We start from the raw sequence: 18,526 nt of genomic DNA on the forward strand, positions 1-18,526 counted from the left end.
AGTTACAGCTGTCTTCGTACAGCTGCGTAGGGAAAGCGCTGCAGTGTGGCCACATTTGCAACATTTGCAGCGCTGTTGGGAGTGGTGCATTGTGGGCAGCTATCCCAGCGTTCAAGTGGCTGCAACGTGCTTTTCAAAACAGGGGGGTGGGGTGGAGTGCGACAGGGAGCATGGGGGAGACAGAGAGAGTGGATTTTTGGAGCTGACACTGTTCTCAGCTCCCTGCCTTGCAAGTTCTAAGGACTGGAAGATACACAGTGCCTACCTTCAATCATTTTAAAAAAGTTTTGACCCCTTCCCCCACCCCTCTCTTATTCACTAAATGCAAATTATGCACTCCTAAATAGCCTTCAGACCACATAAGCAGCTGCTCAACACGGACTCCCCTCTCTCCTCACGCAAACAGCTGTGAACATTCCAAAACAATTCCCCTACCTCCGCTCCTCACTCGCTGGAGCAAAGAGCAGCTGTGTTTGTTTTAGATAAGTAGCTCCGGGGAGCTCGGAGTTCAGCCATTCTTCCGGTTTGTTGTGGACAAGAATTCTGGGATACCTCCTAATACCCTAGAGGCCTATAACAGCGCTTTTGGTGGCCACACTTGATGAGCAGCGCTGCAATTGTTACACCCCAAGCAGACCAGGTGTACAGCCAGCGCTGCAGCCAGGGAGTTGCAGCACTGGATGTGCCTTGCAGGTATGGACAGTTACTAAGTTGCAGCGCTGTAAACCCACCACCAGCGCAGCAACTCTCCAGTGTAGCCAAGCCCCAAATCACTCCCACCTCTCAAGAGTGAGTCCTTTTTCAAATTGCTATAGTCCTGTTGATGGCTGTTGTATGCAAGCCTTTTCCAGTAATGGCATTACCTGTTTAACAACCCTCAAGTGTTTGGCTCAAGATAAGCCACTGGGTTTCCTTCCTGCTTGTTTTTTTCCTTAGAGCCTCCTCTTAAACTAAACCAATATATTCATATAGTAAATATCCCAACAACCAGGTCAATATACAATATTCATAAGTTACAGAGCAGCCCCAATTCTGTCACATATTTCAATGGGAACTTCTCATTTGGAACAACTACAGCTCAGACTTTCATTTATATCACAAATACAGTAACTCCTCACTTAAAGTCATCCTGGTTAACGTTGTTTCATTGTTATATTGCTGATCAGTTAGGGAACGTGGTCTTTTAAAGTTGTGCAATGCTCCCTTCTAACCTCGTTTGGCAGATGCCTGCTTTGTCTACTCTTGCAGGAAGAGCAGCCCCCTGGAGCGAGCTGGTGGGGGCTTGGAACCAGGGTGGGCCGCAGTCCCCTAAGTTCCCTGTGCAGCAGCTGCCAGCAGTTCAGCTGCATCCCTCCCCCCACTGCCATGTGCTGCTCCTGCCCTCTGCCTTGGAGCTGCTCCCCGAGACTCCTGATTGCTGTGAGGGGGGGAGGGAAGAAAGGGGGGGCTGTCAGCGTGTCCCCCTCCCTCCCGGCTTCTGCACCTCGCTTACACCATCTTCCATGGGGGGAGGAGGGGAGACACACACCAGGGATGCAGTCTCAGCAAGCTGATCTAATTAACAAGACAGCATACTTAAGGGCAATGCACCTATCTCCCTCCATTCCTGCTGCCTTGCAAAGTTAGAGAGTTAACCTTTGAGGGCTCAGTCAATTGCTATTTCATCATTTAGCAGTAAGGGAAATATCCCACCCTTTGACCCCTCCACCTCAACCAAGCTTTACAATCATCATCACTGTGTACCAGTATTAAATTTTTTGTTTAAAACTTATACTCCGTGTGTATTTTTTTATATATAATATATTTTGTGTAGTGAAAAAGATTTCCCTGGAACCTAACCCCCTCATTTACATTAATTCTTATGAGGAAACTGGATTTGCTTAACATTGTTTCGCTTAAAGTCGCATTTTTCAGGAACATAACTACAACCTTAAGTGAGGAGTTACTGTGGAGAACTGATGTGTTTTAATCTTCTATGCAAGATCTCTGAACCTGTTGATATTAGGGGTTTGCAGCAGTGCATCTACATTGCTGGCTGATCAACAATGGTTGTAACAGGGGTTAAAATTCCCGCTGCCAACAAAGCTTTAGAAGGACAGAATGACAATGCCTTCAATTGTTCATTACCACTCCAAACCACTAAGGATGATGTTAGCTGGCTCAAAACAGAGTCCATCCAAATCTCCTTAGACAGGATAGCAGCTGTGAAATAGGGAAAGCAGGAAGATTATCTAGGCTTCAAAGGAACATGGATCAGAGAAAATAATTACCTGAGGATCAGGAATGTGAAGCAGTACAATACTTACCCAACTCTGAAAACGTCAGCCAGTTTTAAGAATGCAGAATTAATGAGAATGGGGAATGGATATTTCTGAAAGAGCCTGGGAAAACGGACAACAGCTTCACATTGCTCCCCAAGTTTTCCAGACCTGAGACCTATGTGAAAAACAACAACAACAATTACTTTCTAGCAGTATAGCTATGGTTTTCTCTGAGGAAAGACTGAAAAACTTGAGATTATCTAGAGTGGAAATAAGATGGAGCATGACTGAAATCTAACATAGAAGGTAAATAGGGCTATTTACCCTCTCAAGTAAAACTTAAGGGGAAATTTAATGAAATTGAAAGGTAACAAATCTGCAACTGATATAAAAGAAACTCCCCACACATGCACCATGCAGTTAACCCACAGAACCCAATGCCATAAGATACCATTGAGGCGAAAAGCTTAACTGGGTATTTTAGAAAGGATTAGACATGTATTTGAATATTGAGAACATCTATTACTGTTGGCCCTGATCCTGAAAACACACACACACACACACACACACACACACACTCTTAACTTTACTCATATGAGTAGTCCCATTAAAGACTACAGGACCACTCACATGAGCAAAGTGACACACATGCTTAAGTGATTAGGGTCTTGGATAAGATAAAACATACATACATTAAAATATGTAACTCTCCAGGTAACTGAGTTTTCTGAAAGTGTACAGGAAGCTAAATGTTCTTTCCGCAGAGGATATTTAAAACTGACATTTTTAATACTTTTATGCACTGTTTAACGTCTCTCTTGGTCCTTATCTATTGAAAACTGAGTCATCATCAGTCTTCCATCAACAACTAGTGAGCAGGATAGCTTTCAAGCAAAATACAAATATACTCATAATTAACACTATTTAAAAGTTGTGTGAGTAGTCACTATCTGTACTACTTTTTGTTTCCTTTTTGGTACTACAGAAGTCAGTTCAGGAATATGCTTGACAAATATAACTGAGGTATTAGATACACAAAATAAGGGCAACAGAGCAAGCACAATCTTGTAAATTCCAGGCCCTGGCATCCCCATCAGCTCTCCTACCAGCTTCAATCCACATTCATTTTAGTTAACCATTATTAAACATGTATATTGCTGTATTGTGAGAAGGCTACAACTAATTTAGGTCATGCTGTACTTGACAAGTTCTTCACATGAATTATTCTTTTCAAAACAAATAATTCTATACAATCCATAGCTCAGAAGTGCTCCTGGATTCATCACCAATACTAAACTCTCATATATCTGCATCTAAGAACACTTTCTATCATTTCCAATTGGTTAGAAGATTTGTCACATCCTGGCAAAGATAGCCTGGCCTCAGTTATTAATGCCTTCATCACCTCTTAGTTGGACTACAGCAATGAAACATAGATGGATGTGAAACCTTCAGTGCTTAGGAAATTCCAACCGGCACAAGAAAGCTGTAGCAAGTTTCCTCAGCAACACTAGCTGCCACAAACAAATCAGACCTGTTCTCCACTCCCTACACAAGTATGCAACAGGCTGATCATGCACCAAATCCACACCACTAGAAGCTTTTAAACAGACAGCAAAGTCTTTTTATTTACTTATTTTTTAATAGTACTTTCTCTGGAGTCTGGACCTTGGCCAAGAAATCGGGACCTCTATGAAAAATGTATTGATTACCTGTGATTTAAACCCAAGGTAGGTATCTAAGGGCAGGTCTCCACTCCAGAATTACTTTGATATATCTATGTCATTCAGGGGGTGTGAACAATTCACACCCCAGAGTCGTGTAGTTAGGCCAACCTCAGCACCAACATAGCTACTGCCTCTTGCAGAGGTGGATTAACTATGTGGAGGTGAGAGCTCTCCCCTCACCTTAGAGCATCTGTAGCTGTGCTGATGGTGTTTTTACTGTAGACCTGCCCTGTGAGATCAACCAAAGCTCCGAGATGAAGACTGCGGTTAACAACTTCCCTTCCCTGGCACAATAGGAGTAAAAGCTCATCCGTGCAGGACACAGAGATTGCTCAAGGCCTGGCCCAACAAGACAATGCCATGAACTTTGACAGGAACTAAGGGCCACCACAAGCCACCTTCTGCTATCAGTCCAAGGCCCATTTCTGTGACCCTGCGGGCACTAACATGACCACAGAGCTACACAGACAAATCTAATTAAAATAAAACCCAACCCAGGACACTGGCACACGGGGAGCGGATGAGCGAACGCGCAGGGGACAGACGTTAGTCGGGCAGCAAGGCGCACAGCTGGACGCTGGGGGGGGGGAGGGGGCGGGAACGGCTGGAGAACCCACACGGGCCAGAATTCCCGCCAGAGGCCCAGAGGCTTCGGTCACACCACTGGAAACGTCCGCGCGCCGACTGTGCGTTCTATGCGGTTGGGGGGGGGGGGGGGAAGAGAGCACAGTGAGGCGGGGCTTCCAGTCCCTGCCGCGCATGCGCCTTGCGTTGCCAGAGCAGGGCCGCAGGCGGCTTCCCCCTACCTTTGTCCAGCTCCATCAGGGCGGAGTTCGCGTCCAGCTCTTGCTCGCCGTAGCCCGCGTCCGCCAGGAAGGACTTAGCGCCGGCGGCCATAGCGCTCCCCGCTAGTAGCCTGCGGCACGACCCGTAAACTCAGTGCGCGACTACCAGCGCCCCAAACTGTCTTGTGTAGTTGCGCATGCGCGATTCCCCACACCACCGACTGGGTTACAGCGTGCGCACGCACAGACACGTTCCTGGCATCGCGTCTGCGGACGCATGCGCTGTCACCAGCTGCACACGTGCGGACTCAGCTAGGCTCATACTCCCGCCCCTGAGTCTGTCGCACATGCGCAGCACACTCCGGTAAGTGCGCATGTGCTGTGATCCGCCTCTATCTACCGCTTTAACCTTAGAGCCGGCAGTATCTACCATGGTGGGGTGGAAGTGGGCGTGGTCTCGTGGTCCCACCCCGAGGCAGCTGTCCAATGAGAGACAGCGGGCGTGGCCTCTAGCCCCGCCTTCGTCATGCTGTCCAATGGGGAGCGGGAATGGAGTTTGGAGAATTGGCGGGTAATTCGGGTGGCGGGAGTGGACAGTCGGTGCTGTGATCGTTCGTGTCCCGGTCGCTGCGTGGTTAACGGGTCATGCTCTGCCGCTCGCTCCTCCTCCGGGCCCAGGCCGGGCCGCAGCGTGAGTAACGGATCGCGATCCTCGGGCCAGACCCTCTGCTCCCCGGGATCCGGGTGGCTGGATCCCTGTCTCCCACTGTGCTGAGCCCCCCGGCCCCGGCCCCGGCGCGAAGGGGTGGGTGCCAGGGCCCCGGGAGGCGGGGACGGCAGATGCCCGTTCTCTCCCCGGCTAACCGGACCGATGCACGGGCGTGTCCCCTGCAGTGCGGCCCGTGGTGCTCTGTCCTTGCTTGTACGGCCCCATCGCTGCGGCGCCCCCTCTCTGGAGAGATCACCCCACGGATGGCTCTGTCTAGCCGGGGGAGGTGTTCGCAGCTATCCATGATGATGGGGTTTGACTGGCACGTCTCGATAAGACGTTTCTAACTACGTTGGTGTAGCTAATGGTATAGCAAATGCCCAGCACAAGTCGTGGATTCTTCTGTTTAGTGTTCAAATTATGACTAGTACTTCGGCTCCATGACCAAGTGCAGAACCCATCTACACGGATGAGTTCACAAAATGTGGACAAGATCTCTGACCCAAAGAAGTTAGTGGGTTTAATTTCAGCAGTTTAAAATCCTGGTACATATGTATTCTTTTCCTTATTTTTAGGTCTGTCCTTGCAATGTCCCCTACAACATCTCTTGGATTGCTATCAGTGTAGTCAGCAAGATGACCACCTTTCTTACGGAGAGATGGGAATGCCAGTTCCTCCTTTTGGTTGCACCTTTTCTACAGGTAAGTGTTCCTTTTTGGAAATTAAAATACTATGCTAGAGCCAAAGTGTTGCATATAAAGATGGACAGATATTGTAACCATTTATTTTGAATATTAAATTTCATAAAGAGTTCTTTATTTTATATCAAGAACAACGTAGACTAGATAGTTAATGACATCTATCAGAGCAACCAATAATTTGCAGTGAATAAGCTCTTAGGTCAAAAGGTTCTCCATGCCACTTTTCAGGTATAGATGCTATACAAAGATCCATTATTTCTCTAAGGTGAACTGAGTAACACTGTGATTTACTTTGATATAATAGAGCTATGCGACATGATAGATTATGGGAAGGATCATGGAATTTTTATGCATTTTAATAAAGTGTGCTCAGTTAAATAATTTAAATACATTTACACACTTAAACAGCTTTTGATTTCAGTCTTGTCTAAGGCGAAATATGTCTCCTTGATGTAGAGCTAAGATGTTTGCAGGTTTAAAATTAGGCTAGTTGGTCTTGGTTCATAAGTAACTAGGACCTGGAACAAAGTGAGTAGTAGTAAATGGAAACTGGTGAGGAGGAGGATGTACTACTAAAATCCCATATGTATCCCTTCTTACTAAATAAATAACAAAAAACCTGTTAAGTCTTTCTGTGAATGTAGCATAGGTGAAAGTTGCTGACTTATTTGACAGCTCTGAATACTGAAATCCCTATCTACCGGTATAGCATCGATATTAGGTGTGCAAGTTTTTCCACACTGCCCGTTCTGCCCATGTCCCAACCCTAGCCTGAAGGGACCACCAAAGCATGTAGAGGATAGTTAATTTTTTATATTTATTCAACACTGTGAACAAGGTGACAGTCAGTAGTAAGAGTGGTTGGATGCTGGCTTTGTTGATGAGCATACCTTTCCTCGAGAAATGAACTAAGCCAACTAATTTTCCATGAACCATTGAGCATCCATCAGATGGCCATGGTTATTGACCGCTTCACATCTGGGTTGGGTTTGTATCATCATCCTTAAAAGGAGACTTTGGCAGCTCATTACTAGTTCCCTGAGCAATCCAGGCCCCCTATATGCTACTTAATGCAGAGATCATGCTAAAAACCTTGCAACATCAAATGATGCTAGGGTATCTGTTTCCTCTACTCTTTGGAATTTGTTATTTTGTCTGCACTATCAAACCATTTTGTGTAAAAGTAATATTTCAACTAACAGATTTATTCAAGGAACAAATATATTAAAGAACCCAAATTACTGTGACATTGAGTTAACAAATCCAAGACCTTACTGTGAATCTAGGGAGAAATTCTCTTTCTAAAACATTTGACTCATAAAAGTTAAGGGAGAGTTAAAGGCTCACTTTGCATTTAGAATCTGTAAAATTCTAGGATAAAATAAGTCAGTAGAATCATAGAAATTTAGGGCAGAAAGAGACCGTGCGAGGTCATCAAGTCCAGCCTCCTGCACTGACACAGAACCAAATAAACCTAGATCATCCCTAATAAGTGTTTGCTCAGCCTGTTCTGGGCAATAACTTGGATCCCACAACCTGCCTTGAAAACCTATTTGAGAATTTAACTACCTTATCATTAGAAAGTTTTTCCTACAGTCTAACCCAGGGTGTTATGGTATAATCCCCACTCTGAACCTTAGCATCCAAAAAGATGGGGTACCAGCATGAATTCCTCTAAGCTTAATTACCAGTTTAGAACCTGTAGCGCTGCCACCAACCAGGAATTCCAGTGCCTGGTACACTCTGGTCCCCCCAAAACCTGGCCCGGGAACCCCCAAGACCCAGACCCTCTGGATCTTAACACAAGGAAAGTAAACCCTTTCCTTCACCATTGCCTCTCCCAGACTTCCCCTCCCTGGGTTACCCTGGAAGATCACTGTGATTCAAACCCCTTGAATCCTGAAACAGAGAGGAAAATGCACCTTCCCCCCCTCCTTCTCTCTTCCCCTCCCAGATTCTTCCTGAGAGAAAGTAATCCTGGCACAGAGAGAAATCAGCCTCTCTCTCCCTCTTCCCTCCTTTCTCCCCACCAATTTCCTGGTGAATCCAGACCCAGTCCCCTGGGATCTCACCAGAATAAAATAACAATTAGGTTCTTAAACAAGAAAAGCTTTTCATCAAAAAGAGAAAAACAGTAAAAATGATCTTGTAAATTTAAGATGGAATAGGTACAGAGTCTTTCAGCTATAGACACTGGGAATACCTTCCCAGCCTAAGTATACAAGTACAAATTAAAATCTTTTCAGCAAAATACCAATTTGAACTCCTTTCAGCCAAATACACATTTGAACTTCTCCCAACCAAATACACATTTGCAAATAAAGAAAACAAACATAAGCCTAACTCGCCTTATCTACCTAGTACTCACTATTTTGAATCTATAAGAACCTGTATCAGGGAGATTGAAAAGAAACCTGGTTGCATGTCTGGTCCCTCTGAGCCCCCAGAGTGAGCAACAACCAAATTCTAACAGCACACACACAAACTTCCCTCCCTCAAGTATCCTGTCCTCTAATTGGTCCTCGGGTCAGGTGACAGCCAGGCTCACTGTTCTTGTTAACCCTTTCCAGGCAAAAAGATATAAAGCACTTCTGTTCTATTAACTTTTCTTATCTGTTTATGACACAGGGGTTCTCAACCTTTTTTTTCCTGAGGTCCCCCTCAACATGCTATAAAAACTCCAGGGCCCAGTGGGACAATGGGGAGACTTGGAGCTCTCGGCTAGGGGTGGGGCCTCGAACATAGGCATAGTTTGACTTCTATGGGGTGGGGGAGCAGGCGCCGACAGGGCTTGGGCCAGCTCCACACGGAAGGGTCCAAGGAAGCAGTGCTACCTCTACCCCCTGACTCATCTCAGCAGACTACGCAGCTTATCTGAGTTGCGTGTGGTGGGAGTTCAGCTCAAAGAGTTTGAAAACCACTCAGGATACAAAGAGGGGGTAGCTAGGAGTTGTGTGTGGTCAGGGGGTAGCTCAGGGTACAGGAAAGGAGTAGCTAGGGGCTGTGTGCCAGGAGGGTTCCCTTGTGGTCACTGCTCTCCAAAGGCTCTGCTGGCCACAGAGCCGAGTCTCCCTGCCTAGGTGGCTCTTAATAGCTGCATGAGCTGAGGAGCAGCTCCAACCCCAGGCACCAGCAACAGGAGATGGAATGCCGTGGCTGCCCACTCCATGGCACCAGCCAGAGCAGCAGCTGTCCACCTTCAGCTTCCCACCTCCAACATGACCAAGGGGCAGGGAGAGGAGGAAGTGTGGGGGTGCAGAGCTGTCCTTGGGACTGCTCCGCTCTGGCACTGCGGGGAGGAGGAGCAACCAATGCTCAGGGCTTCAGCCCCATGACTCTTGGCTTCAGCCCCGTAGTGGGGGGCCCCGGAGCTCCCAGCTTTAGCCCTGCGGGGGAGGCCAGGGCTCGGGCTCTGAGTTCCAGCCGCGGGGTCCCTTGGCCCCCAGAAAGGGCTCAAGGCCACCCAGGGGGCCATGGACCCCCAGTTGAGAACTGCTGATGTAACCTAAATCCCCCTTGCTGCAGATTAAACCCATTACTTCTTGTCCTACCTACACTGGATATGGAAAACAATTGATCATCATCCTCTTTATAACAGTCCTTAACATATTTGACTTTTATCAAGTCCCTCCTCAGTCTTCTTTTCTCAAGACAAAACATGCCCAGTTATTTTAACCTTTCCTCATAAGTCACGTTTGTTTAACCTTTTATGATTTTTGTTGCTGTCCTCTGGATTCTTTTCAGGTTATCAACATCTTTCCTAAAGTGTGTAGCCCAGAACTGGACACAGCACTCCTGATGAGGCTTCTCCATTACCAAGTAGAGCAGAACAATTATATCCCATGTCTTACATACAACACTTGTCTTAATACACCCTAGAATATTAGCCTTTTTTGCAACTACATTGTGCTGTTTACTGATATTCAATTTGTGGTCCACTACAGCCTCCAGATCCTTTGCAGCAGTACTGCCATTTAGCCAGTTATTCCCCATTTTGTTGTTGTTGTTGGTTTTTTTTTTGTATTTGATTTTTTTCCTTCCTAAGTGTAGTACTTTGCACGTGTCTTTATTGAATTTCATCTTATTGGTATCAGCCCAATTCTCTACTTTGTCCATTCTGATATTCTTTATAAACTACTGAAGCAGCAGTGGATTAGTAGTTAGAAATATCTGAGTTCTAATTGTGTCTCTGCTACCATCTCACTGTAGCATTTGTCAAGTCACGTAAGCTTTCTGTTTTCCCTTTGGTAAAGTGGGCTATTCCTATTCTGTTATGGAGCATTACTGTTTATATAGTGCTTTGAAGATGTAAATTGCTATGTAAGTGCTAATTACTTTTCCAAAGTTGTGCAATTGCTGTATATTCTATTTAAGTAATTTGTTTGCAGTTCTCTTTTAGGAAGGAAACATTGTGGTAGCTATTTAATATAAAAAAAAATTAACTTCCAATCATTTGTCTTTCAGCTTCAGATTCGCAGCATGTACTTGCAGTCGCAAATGAAGAAGGTTTTGTTAGGCTTTATGATACTGACACCCAAAACAGTCGCAAGCAGATCTTTAGAGGTAAATGTAATGCAGAGCAAGATCTGAACCTGATATAAAAATGGGCATGATTTGTTAGAAGCAACAAGTGCTTTTGCTGTGTTGACTAATATTTAAATATGGGCAGTACTTGCATTCCTTCTTTGTAAGTTCCTGGCTTCTGTTTTTAACGCAGTAGCATGGGCATGTCCCCTGGTGCGAAGGCTGCGGATCTCTCAAGGCATCTAGACAGACTTATGTGTAGTGCTGAGGAGGAGCCAGTGGTCGTGGTACGTGTAGTACCGTGGTACAGTGACATAGGGAAGGGTAGAAGAGATGTCCTGGAGGCCAAATTTAGGCTGCTAGGGAAGAGACTGAAATCCAGGATAAATGTAAAGTAATGCACATTGGAAAAAATAACTCCAACTATATATACAATATGATGGGGGCTAATTTAGCTACAACAAGTCAGGAAAAAGATCTTGGAGTCATCGTGGATAGTTCTCTGAAGATGTCCACGCAGTGTGCAGAGGCAGTCAAAAAAGCAAACAGGATGTTAGGAATCATTAAAAAGGGGATAGAGAATAAGACTGAGAATATATTATTGCTCTTATATAAATATATAAGATATGATATAAGATAAATATATGGTATGCCCACATCTCAAATACTGCATAGAGATGTGGTCTCCTCATCTCAAAAAAGATATACCGGCAGTAGAAAAGGTTCAGAAGAGGGCAACTAAAATGATTAGGGGTTTGGAGAGGGTCCCATATGAGGAAAGATTAAAGAGGCTAGGACTCTTCAGCTTAGAAAAGAGGAGACTAAGGGGGGATATGATAGAGGTATATAAAATCATGAGTGATGTGGAGAAAGTGGATAAGGAAAAGTTATTTACTTATTCTCATAATACAAGAACTAGGGGTCGCCAAATGAAATTAATAGGCAGCAGGTTTAAAACAAATAAAAGGAAGTTCTTCACACAGTGCACAGTCAACTTGTGGAACTCCTTACCTGAGGAGGTTGTGAAGGCTAGGACTATAACAGGGTTTAAAAGAGAACTGGATAAATTCATGGTGGTCAAGTCCATAAATGGCTATTAGCCAGGATGGATAAGGAATGGTGTCCCTAGCCTCTGTTTATCAGAGGGTGGAGGTGGATGGCAGGAGAAAGATCACTTGATCATTGCCTGTTAGGTTCACTCCCTCTGGGGCACCTGGCAATGGACACTGTCGGTAGACAGGATACTGGGCTAGATGGACCTTTGGTCTGACCTGGTACGGCCGTTCTTATGTTCTAAACAAATTGTGCCACGTTGCTCTTAGCACTCATGAAAAGCTGTTGATGACAAGTAACAAAATTTAGTCATTTGAATATTGGATTAAAAAAATGTTCATAGTTCTCTACAAGCGAATGTCACATTTCAATGTGTTTCCAAGATGCCTACTTTTTGCATGGTCTGAACTAATCTTAGATTTTGTTTTTCCTTCAGAGTGGCTGGCTCACTCTAATGCTGTCTTCGACCTTGCCTGGGTGCCTGGGGAACACAGGATTGTAAGATGACTTGTGCTGTCTGACTTTATTTTTATTGGTCTGGTGAATGACTGCAAAGAATGACTAAATCTTTTCATTTGTTCCCCTCAAGGTTACAGCTTCAGGAGACCAGACAGCCAAGGTGTGGGACGTAAGGGCTGGTGAGCTGCTTGGCATATGTAAAGGTCATCAGTGCAGCCTCAAGTCAGTTGCTTTCTCTAAATTTGAGAAAGGTAAATGTTCATGATTCTTTTCCCATTTTTTTTAAGTAAATCTTAGCGCTGATGAGATCTGTGGAGGCCAAAACTCACTGTTTGTAGCACAGGCAGTGCCTGAGTAGGCTTCCTCCCACTGCTCTTTCAATGTGGCTCAATTGTGTCTAGTACAGACCCCCTCTGGGGTGAAAGGCTGGTTAAGTTTCCAGTACCACTCAGTTTTAGCAGTCTCTAGGCTGAAGTTGTCAACAAGGGTGTCTGTGGTAGATAGTTATACAAAAGGAACTGTTGCAAGGGTGGCCAAACCACAGTTTGAGCCTCATGCGGCTCTTTTACAGTTAAAAGTGCGGCTCGTGGAGCCCTCCTCATGCTTCCCCTCGCTTCTCTGTTTACTGGATTGAGGGGTGGGGTGGAGCTCGGGGCTTCTGCCCTGCAGCAGGGTAGGGCTAGGAGCTAGGAGCTTCTCCTCTGAGGGGAGGGGGGGTGTCGGGGCTTCAGCCCTCCCGGGCGCACCTGCCGGGGCTTGGGGCTTCAGCTGGAGCAGGGCTGATGGCCCAAGCCCCGGTAGTGCCTCCTGCCAGGCTGAAGCCCTGAAACCAGAAGGCAAGCCCTGGCTCTTGAACTTCAAAAGATTGTCGTATGCGTCTCAGAGAATCAGTAGGTTTGGCCACCCCTGAACTATAGTAAGATTAGCTACTCCTGCTCGGGACACCAGAAAGCGATTTAATGCTGGTAACTTCTTGTCATCACTAGCCTGAGCCAAATTTAAGCTATTAAAGTTGGAGGTCCCCTGAGTCATTCAGTTCTCCTTGTATATTCAGATGCTACTATCTTCAGTTATTGCCTGTCAGTTATAATGAGGACAAACCCACCAATCTCCTTTGTCAAACAGTACCAAGCAGCAGGCTGCCTTTCCTCAGATTCTAAATCTATCACCTTAGCAGTGAGCCTGCAGCCTTGAGATGTGGTTGCCAGGTTTAGGGCTAGGAGAGGCAGATGAGGCTGGGCATTGTCATAAACACGGTGTCACCCTGGCTTCAGTTAATCTTCTAAAATGAACACCTGTAACTTTTTGAAGCTAATAAATATGTTTCCCTCAGCTGTCTTCTGTACTGGAGGCAGAGATGGAAACGTCATGCTCTGGGACACCAGATGCAACAAAAAAGGTAGGTGAGCTTTCAAATGTGTGTAATGGGGCTGGTGGGTTTTGTTCCATCTTGGAGCTTATTCATTGGGTTGATACAGTTCATTGCACTACTGGCAACGCTCCTTGAACGGGACATGGATAATTTGGGGGGAAAGCTGCTTTAATGGGAGAAAACCAAGGATCTAATTTATCTGTATTTAATGGGTATTGCCACTTTCATGGGACTCTCAGATTTGCCTAAGTCTGTGTATTGATATGTTTTGTGGGCCATAATTACAGAAATGTGAGGCTTGAAAGGGACCTTGAGAGATCGTCAAGTCCAGCCCCCTAAGATGAGATAGGATCAAATAAGCCTCATCCCTGACAGGTGTTTGTCCAGCTAATCTTACAAACCTCCAGTGAGTGGGATTCCACAACCTCTCTTGGAAGCCTATTTGATAGTGTAACTACCCCTATTGCTAGAAAGTTTTTCCTACTATCTAACCTAAATCCCCCTTTCTGCAGATTAAGCCCATTACTTCTTGCCCTGCCTTCACTGGACATGGAGAATAATTAATCACCGTCCTTTTTATAACAGCCCTCAAAATATCAAAAAACTCTTTTCAAGTTCCCCCTTGATCTTCTTTTCTCAAAACTAAACACACCTAAGTCTTTTTTTAACCTTTCCTCCTAGATCAGGTTTTCTTAACCTTTTATCATTTATCATTGTTCTCCTCCAGATTCTTTTCAGTTTATCTACATCTTTCCTAAAGTGTGTTGTCCAGAACTGGACACAGTACTCCAGCTGAGGCCTCTCCAATGCCCAGTAGAGCAGTACAATTACCTCCCATGCCTTACATATGAGACATCTGTTTGTACACCCCAGAATAGTAGCCTTTAAACTGCATGACATTGTTTACTGATATTCAATCCGTGGTCCACTATAACCCCCCATTTCATAGTTGTGCGTTTGATTTTTTTTTTCTTTCCTAAGTGCAGTACTTTGTACTTGTCTTTATTGAATTTCATCTTGTTGACTTCAAACCAATTCTCCAGTTTGTCAAGGTTACTTTGAATTCTAATCTTGTCTTCCAAAGTGTTTTCAACCTCTCCCTGCTCAGTGTCTTTCAATCAGTTATACACCCACCTTTATGATCATTACATCCAGGTCACATTTCCCTACTTTGCTTATTAGAATGTCATGTGGGACTGTGTCAAAAGCCTTACTAAAGTGAAGTTATCTCATCTTGCTTCCTCCGTATTCACTAAGCCAGAAATCATGTCCAAGAAGGAAATAAGGTTGATTTGGCCTGATTTGTTCTTACACAAATCTGTGCTGGTTATTCTTTATAACACCATTATCCTCTAGGTGTTTACAAATTGATTGTTTAATAAGTTGTCTTGTTGTTCAGAGTCAGAGTTGCTACAAATTGTTCTCAGCTGCTGATCAGGGCTTTTGCTGTTCAGGCTCTCAAGAAGCCATCTGGAGGAAACAGCTCTTGGTGCATGCTGTTCTCCACGCTTCCACTGTACCTATGCTCTTGCCAATCAATTTGGGACTTCAACTCACTGGATCAGGCGGCGGCGGGGGGGGAATTGTTAGAGAAATATCCAAGACTGGAAAGGAGAGTGTGTGAGGGTTCGGGCTATGAGCTGGTAGATGTCCTAACTGCTATGATTTCAGTGAGTACAATCAAAAGAGGAAAACTCTGATCCAAAAACTACCTGCCTGAGATTTTACTTCACAGTTATCTGATGTTGTACCAATTATATTAGACCAGTAAAAACCAGCAGGATCTTATTAAAGGGGACAAGGCAAAGATGCCACATTTATTATGATAATTTATGACTAATATCTTAATTCTTATACACACACATTATACCTATTACCTACACACACACACACACATTCACATTATACCTAATACCTATATACACACATTCACACACACACATCCACATTCATCAGGTGTTCTGCAGCTGCTGCATAGTTACCAGTCCTGAAGATAGCTTAAGTTCATGGCTTGATTTTGCAGCTTGGGTTCGTAGCTTGTGGCAGCTAACTGGCCAGGAAAGCTGGGCACAAGGCTGAGCTGGATCTCTGTTGGGCAGGCACCGATGTTCTTCCATGTTGGCAGCGGAAGGTTACCCAGAGTTTCTCATCTCACCCTTCTTTTTTATAGGCTTTTAGTTTGGATTCAAAGTCTATAGGTCTTGCTGTGTCACGCTGCCTCTAGGTTTAGATTGATCACCCATCAATTGCAGGCGTGACTTTCAGCCTTGGACCTGGCTTTGATCTTCCTTCTGTTGTTCTGTTGTCCTTTTCTTTTTAGGGTGGATGCTTCTTACTTTGTTTAGGGCTGTTGTCTAGGTCTTCAGCCGTTGGTATTTGAACTTTATCTCATCAGGACAGGCTGGGGCTGGAGGTTGATTCCATCATTCATACATACCTCATTCACACATCTAAACTAAACTAATAAGATTACAGCAGGGTTTGCAAAAATGAAGGTTGGAGGAAGCTTTTACAAAATGGAGTGAGTGTTTTAAAATGGGGTTTGAATTACAATATGGAACAGAAGTTACAGTATAGGCAAGTGTAGTGAATGGTGAACAGAAGTTACATTAACTAAGTGAACAATTGAAAACAATTTCATTTATCAGTCCTACATTGTCTCTCATGCAAGAAATGACACCATAACATTGGTTTTAAACCTCGTCAGCACTGACACATGGGCAAGGCACTCTCACTAAGCTGCGCCATATGTGACAGAACTCAGGCTAGTTGTAGACCAGTCAGATGGCTTTGTAAGGTGCTCAGACACCATGGTGATAGGTGCAGGAGTGGTGGATGAACAGAAAACTGAGTCTCCTCAATGAGAGTACTTGGAACCAGATTGGAGAAAGCACTACAAATATACTGTGGGAGCAATCCTGCACTGGACTAGATGATCAGATGCATTTCCCCTCACAATTTAGCTAAGGTTAATGAAGTGCTATGTAAGTGCTAACTTTTAGAAACTTGACACACACTGTATTTAATAAACCTCATGACTGCATGCAGGATTTAAATGTATTACACAGATACTTGATTAGTGAAATTAATTGTAGAACTCACTGTCCTAAAGGGCTAACCATGGTTTGCACTTCACTTAATCAGGAAGAATTTAACCTGTTGAAGAGTCCTGATTGTGTGGCAGCTATTACAAATATATGCTCATGTTCTTTATTTCCTGCTTCTATTCAGCATTAGAAATAATTGAAAATGCTTGTTTGCAGAGTATATGAATGAAACTAAAGGTCACTCTCAGTCACTTCCTAGAATGTATTTCCACTTCGTGTCTATTTTTATTAAAACAAAGGCTATAAATGGGAGCTAATCTAGCAGTAATAAGTGAGGCTTCCTGGAACTGTCTTTCAGATGGATTTTACAGGCAGGTGAATCAAATTGGAGGAGCCCACAACATAGTAGACAAGCAGATACTCTCCAAACCAAAGAAGAAAAAGCAGAATCTCAGAGGACTTGCCCCTTCAGTGGTAAGAATTTGGAAAGTGAAAGAAATTTAGGACTCTACTTCCCAAAATAGCATTTTGTGTTGTGATAGCTTTGCAAAGTAATGAACAAGAGAGCATCTCAACTGGGGAGAGCTATCTAGTTTGAATGGGACAGAAATACTGATAAACATATATTCTTCAAAGCCTGATCTCTATCGTTGTTTTATAATCAGATGCTGTGATCAATTTGGGTCATCTGTATGGGGAATTAACTATGAGCTCCAGTTATCCTTGAGCAAACCACATGTTCTTTCCTTGCCGGGTATGCTCTTGTGTTTTTACTTTGGCAGGATCATTACTCCATTTCTAGGCTTCTAAGATTGGCTTTTTCGGGAAGCTGTTCACACTGTCATGCTTTGATATTTATAACTCACAGGAGTAAGAGTTGTGCCTACTTCATCCACTAAATGTCATGGTGCAAGAGCTCTACTATGTCTAATCTGTGAGGGGTGTTTTCAAATCTGAGCCCAATCCCATTGACCTCTGTGGGAATTCTACTTGTGGGGCTCTTGCAGGATCAGAACCTGGTGTCCTAAATTGCTGCTAGCACTCCTGGGCCTCCTCTATAGTGACTAAATTGCTGGGCAACAAAAACTTTGTGACCGTGGTGGAGTCCAAGGACTGAGCTGCTACTGGAGCAAGACTGAGGCTGGTTAAAAGTTTGGCAGAACTCAGAAATTGTCTGTCTGGGAGGGAGAGTGAACTGATTTTCCAAACATTCATGCTGGCCTTGAACTTTGCAGAGAATCTCTATAGACTCTGACAGAAAACAAATAGCTTTTTTTTTCCTTTTAGGATTTCCAGCAGAGTGTGACAGTGGTGCTGCTTCAAGATGAACACACCCTTATCTCTGCAGGAGCTGTGGATGGGTAAGGAGAGAGAGAATAACTCAGAAAAAAAATTCAATCTGAATTTTCCTCTTAGTGGCATGGGCAGAAACTGAACAGAAATTGTATGGGTCCCAGTCGATTTTACATATTGCTTGAATCAGAGTAAATTGCTGGTCACCATCTCAAGTGTTACTGATTGTCCATCTAACAAAATCTTGAGTAGACAATAAGAGCCATGAATGGTTCTAACAGGAGGCAAGCTCAGGCTCTGGTATTCTGGCACGCGGGCGGTTGAGATGCCTTGTTTAACTGCGTAGGGAAATTCACTCTACTTGCCGATCAGAAAGGTCTCTAACAATGTTAATTTTAGATCTAAATGAGACTGGATAGCATCTCTTTTAAGGAAGCAATGCACTATAATAGCAGTTTTTCATCTGTAGAGTTTTAAATCCTCTACAAAGGTGAGCAAGCATTTCCCCCATGTTACAGGTGGGAAAACAGAGGCAAAGAGCAGCTAGGTGGCTTTCCCCAAATCACTTAGGGTATGTCTACACTGCAATTAAACA

The 18,526-nt window shown here is 44.3% G+C and overlaps 2 protein-coding genes across 9 annotated transcripts in view; one reads left to right on the forward strand and one right to left on the reverse strand.

Annotated features, from left to right (window-relative positions):
• INTS7 (integrator complex subunit 7) overlaps positions 1-5,038 on the reverse strand; it is a 35,221-nt gene extending 30,183 nt beyond the window's left edge. For 3 of the 8 annotated variants that reach the window (XR_007774151.1, XR_007774150.1, XM_050951792.1), the window contains exons 1-2: positions 4,795-5,037; positions 2,307-2,436 (exon numbers count right to left, since the gene is read on the reverse strand). Coding sequence is in view for 5 of the 8 variants with exons in the window: in XM_050951792.1 (XP_050807749.1) it covers positions 2,307-2,436; positions 4,795-4,885 (221 nt within the window). In the remaining 3 variants the exon portion in view is untranslated. Of the gene's footprint in view, positions 1-2,306; positions 2,437-4,794 lie in introns of all 8 variants that reach the window. The other 5 variants (XR_007774149.1, XM_050951791.1, XM_050951790.1 and 2 more) reach the window with 3 other exon arrangements.
• Positions 5,039-5,396: 358 nt separating this feature from the next.
• Positions 5,397-18,526, forward strand: part of DTL (denticleless E3 ubiquitin protein ligase homolog) — a 37,964-nt gene continuing 24,834 nt past the window's right edge. Inside the window, exons 1-8 of the mRNA XM_050951982.1 lie at positions 5,397-5,464; positions 6,058-6,183; positions 10,648-10,746; positions 12,197-12,258; positions 12,350-12,470; positions 13,553-13,618; positions 16,997-17,112; positions 17,926-17,999. Coding sequence (XP_050807939.1) covers positions 5,419-5,464; positions 6,058-6,183; positions 10,648-10,746; positions 12,197-12,258; positions 12,350-12,470; positions 13,553-13,618; positions 16,997-17,112; positions 17,926-17,999 — 710 coding nt within the window. The 5' untranslated portion in view covers positions 5,397-5,418. The remainder of the gene's footprint in view (positions 5,465-6,057; positions 6,184-10,647; positions 10,747-12,196; positions 12,259-12,349; positions 12,471-13,552; positions 13,619-16,996; positions 17,113-17,925; positions 18,000-18,526) is intronic.

The sequence above is a fragment of the Gopherus flavomarginatus genome, chromosome 4 (genome assembly GCF_025201925.1).
Source record: "Gopherus flavomarginatus isolate rGopFla2 chromosome 4, rGopFla2.mat.asm, whole genome shotgun sequence".
In the NCBI taxonomy this organism is placed as follows: Eukaryota; Metazoa; Chordata; order Testudines; family Testudinidae; genus Gopherus; species Gopherus flavomarginatus.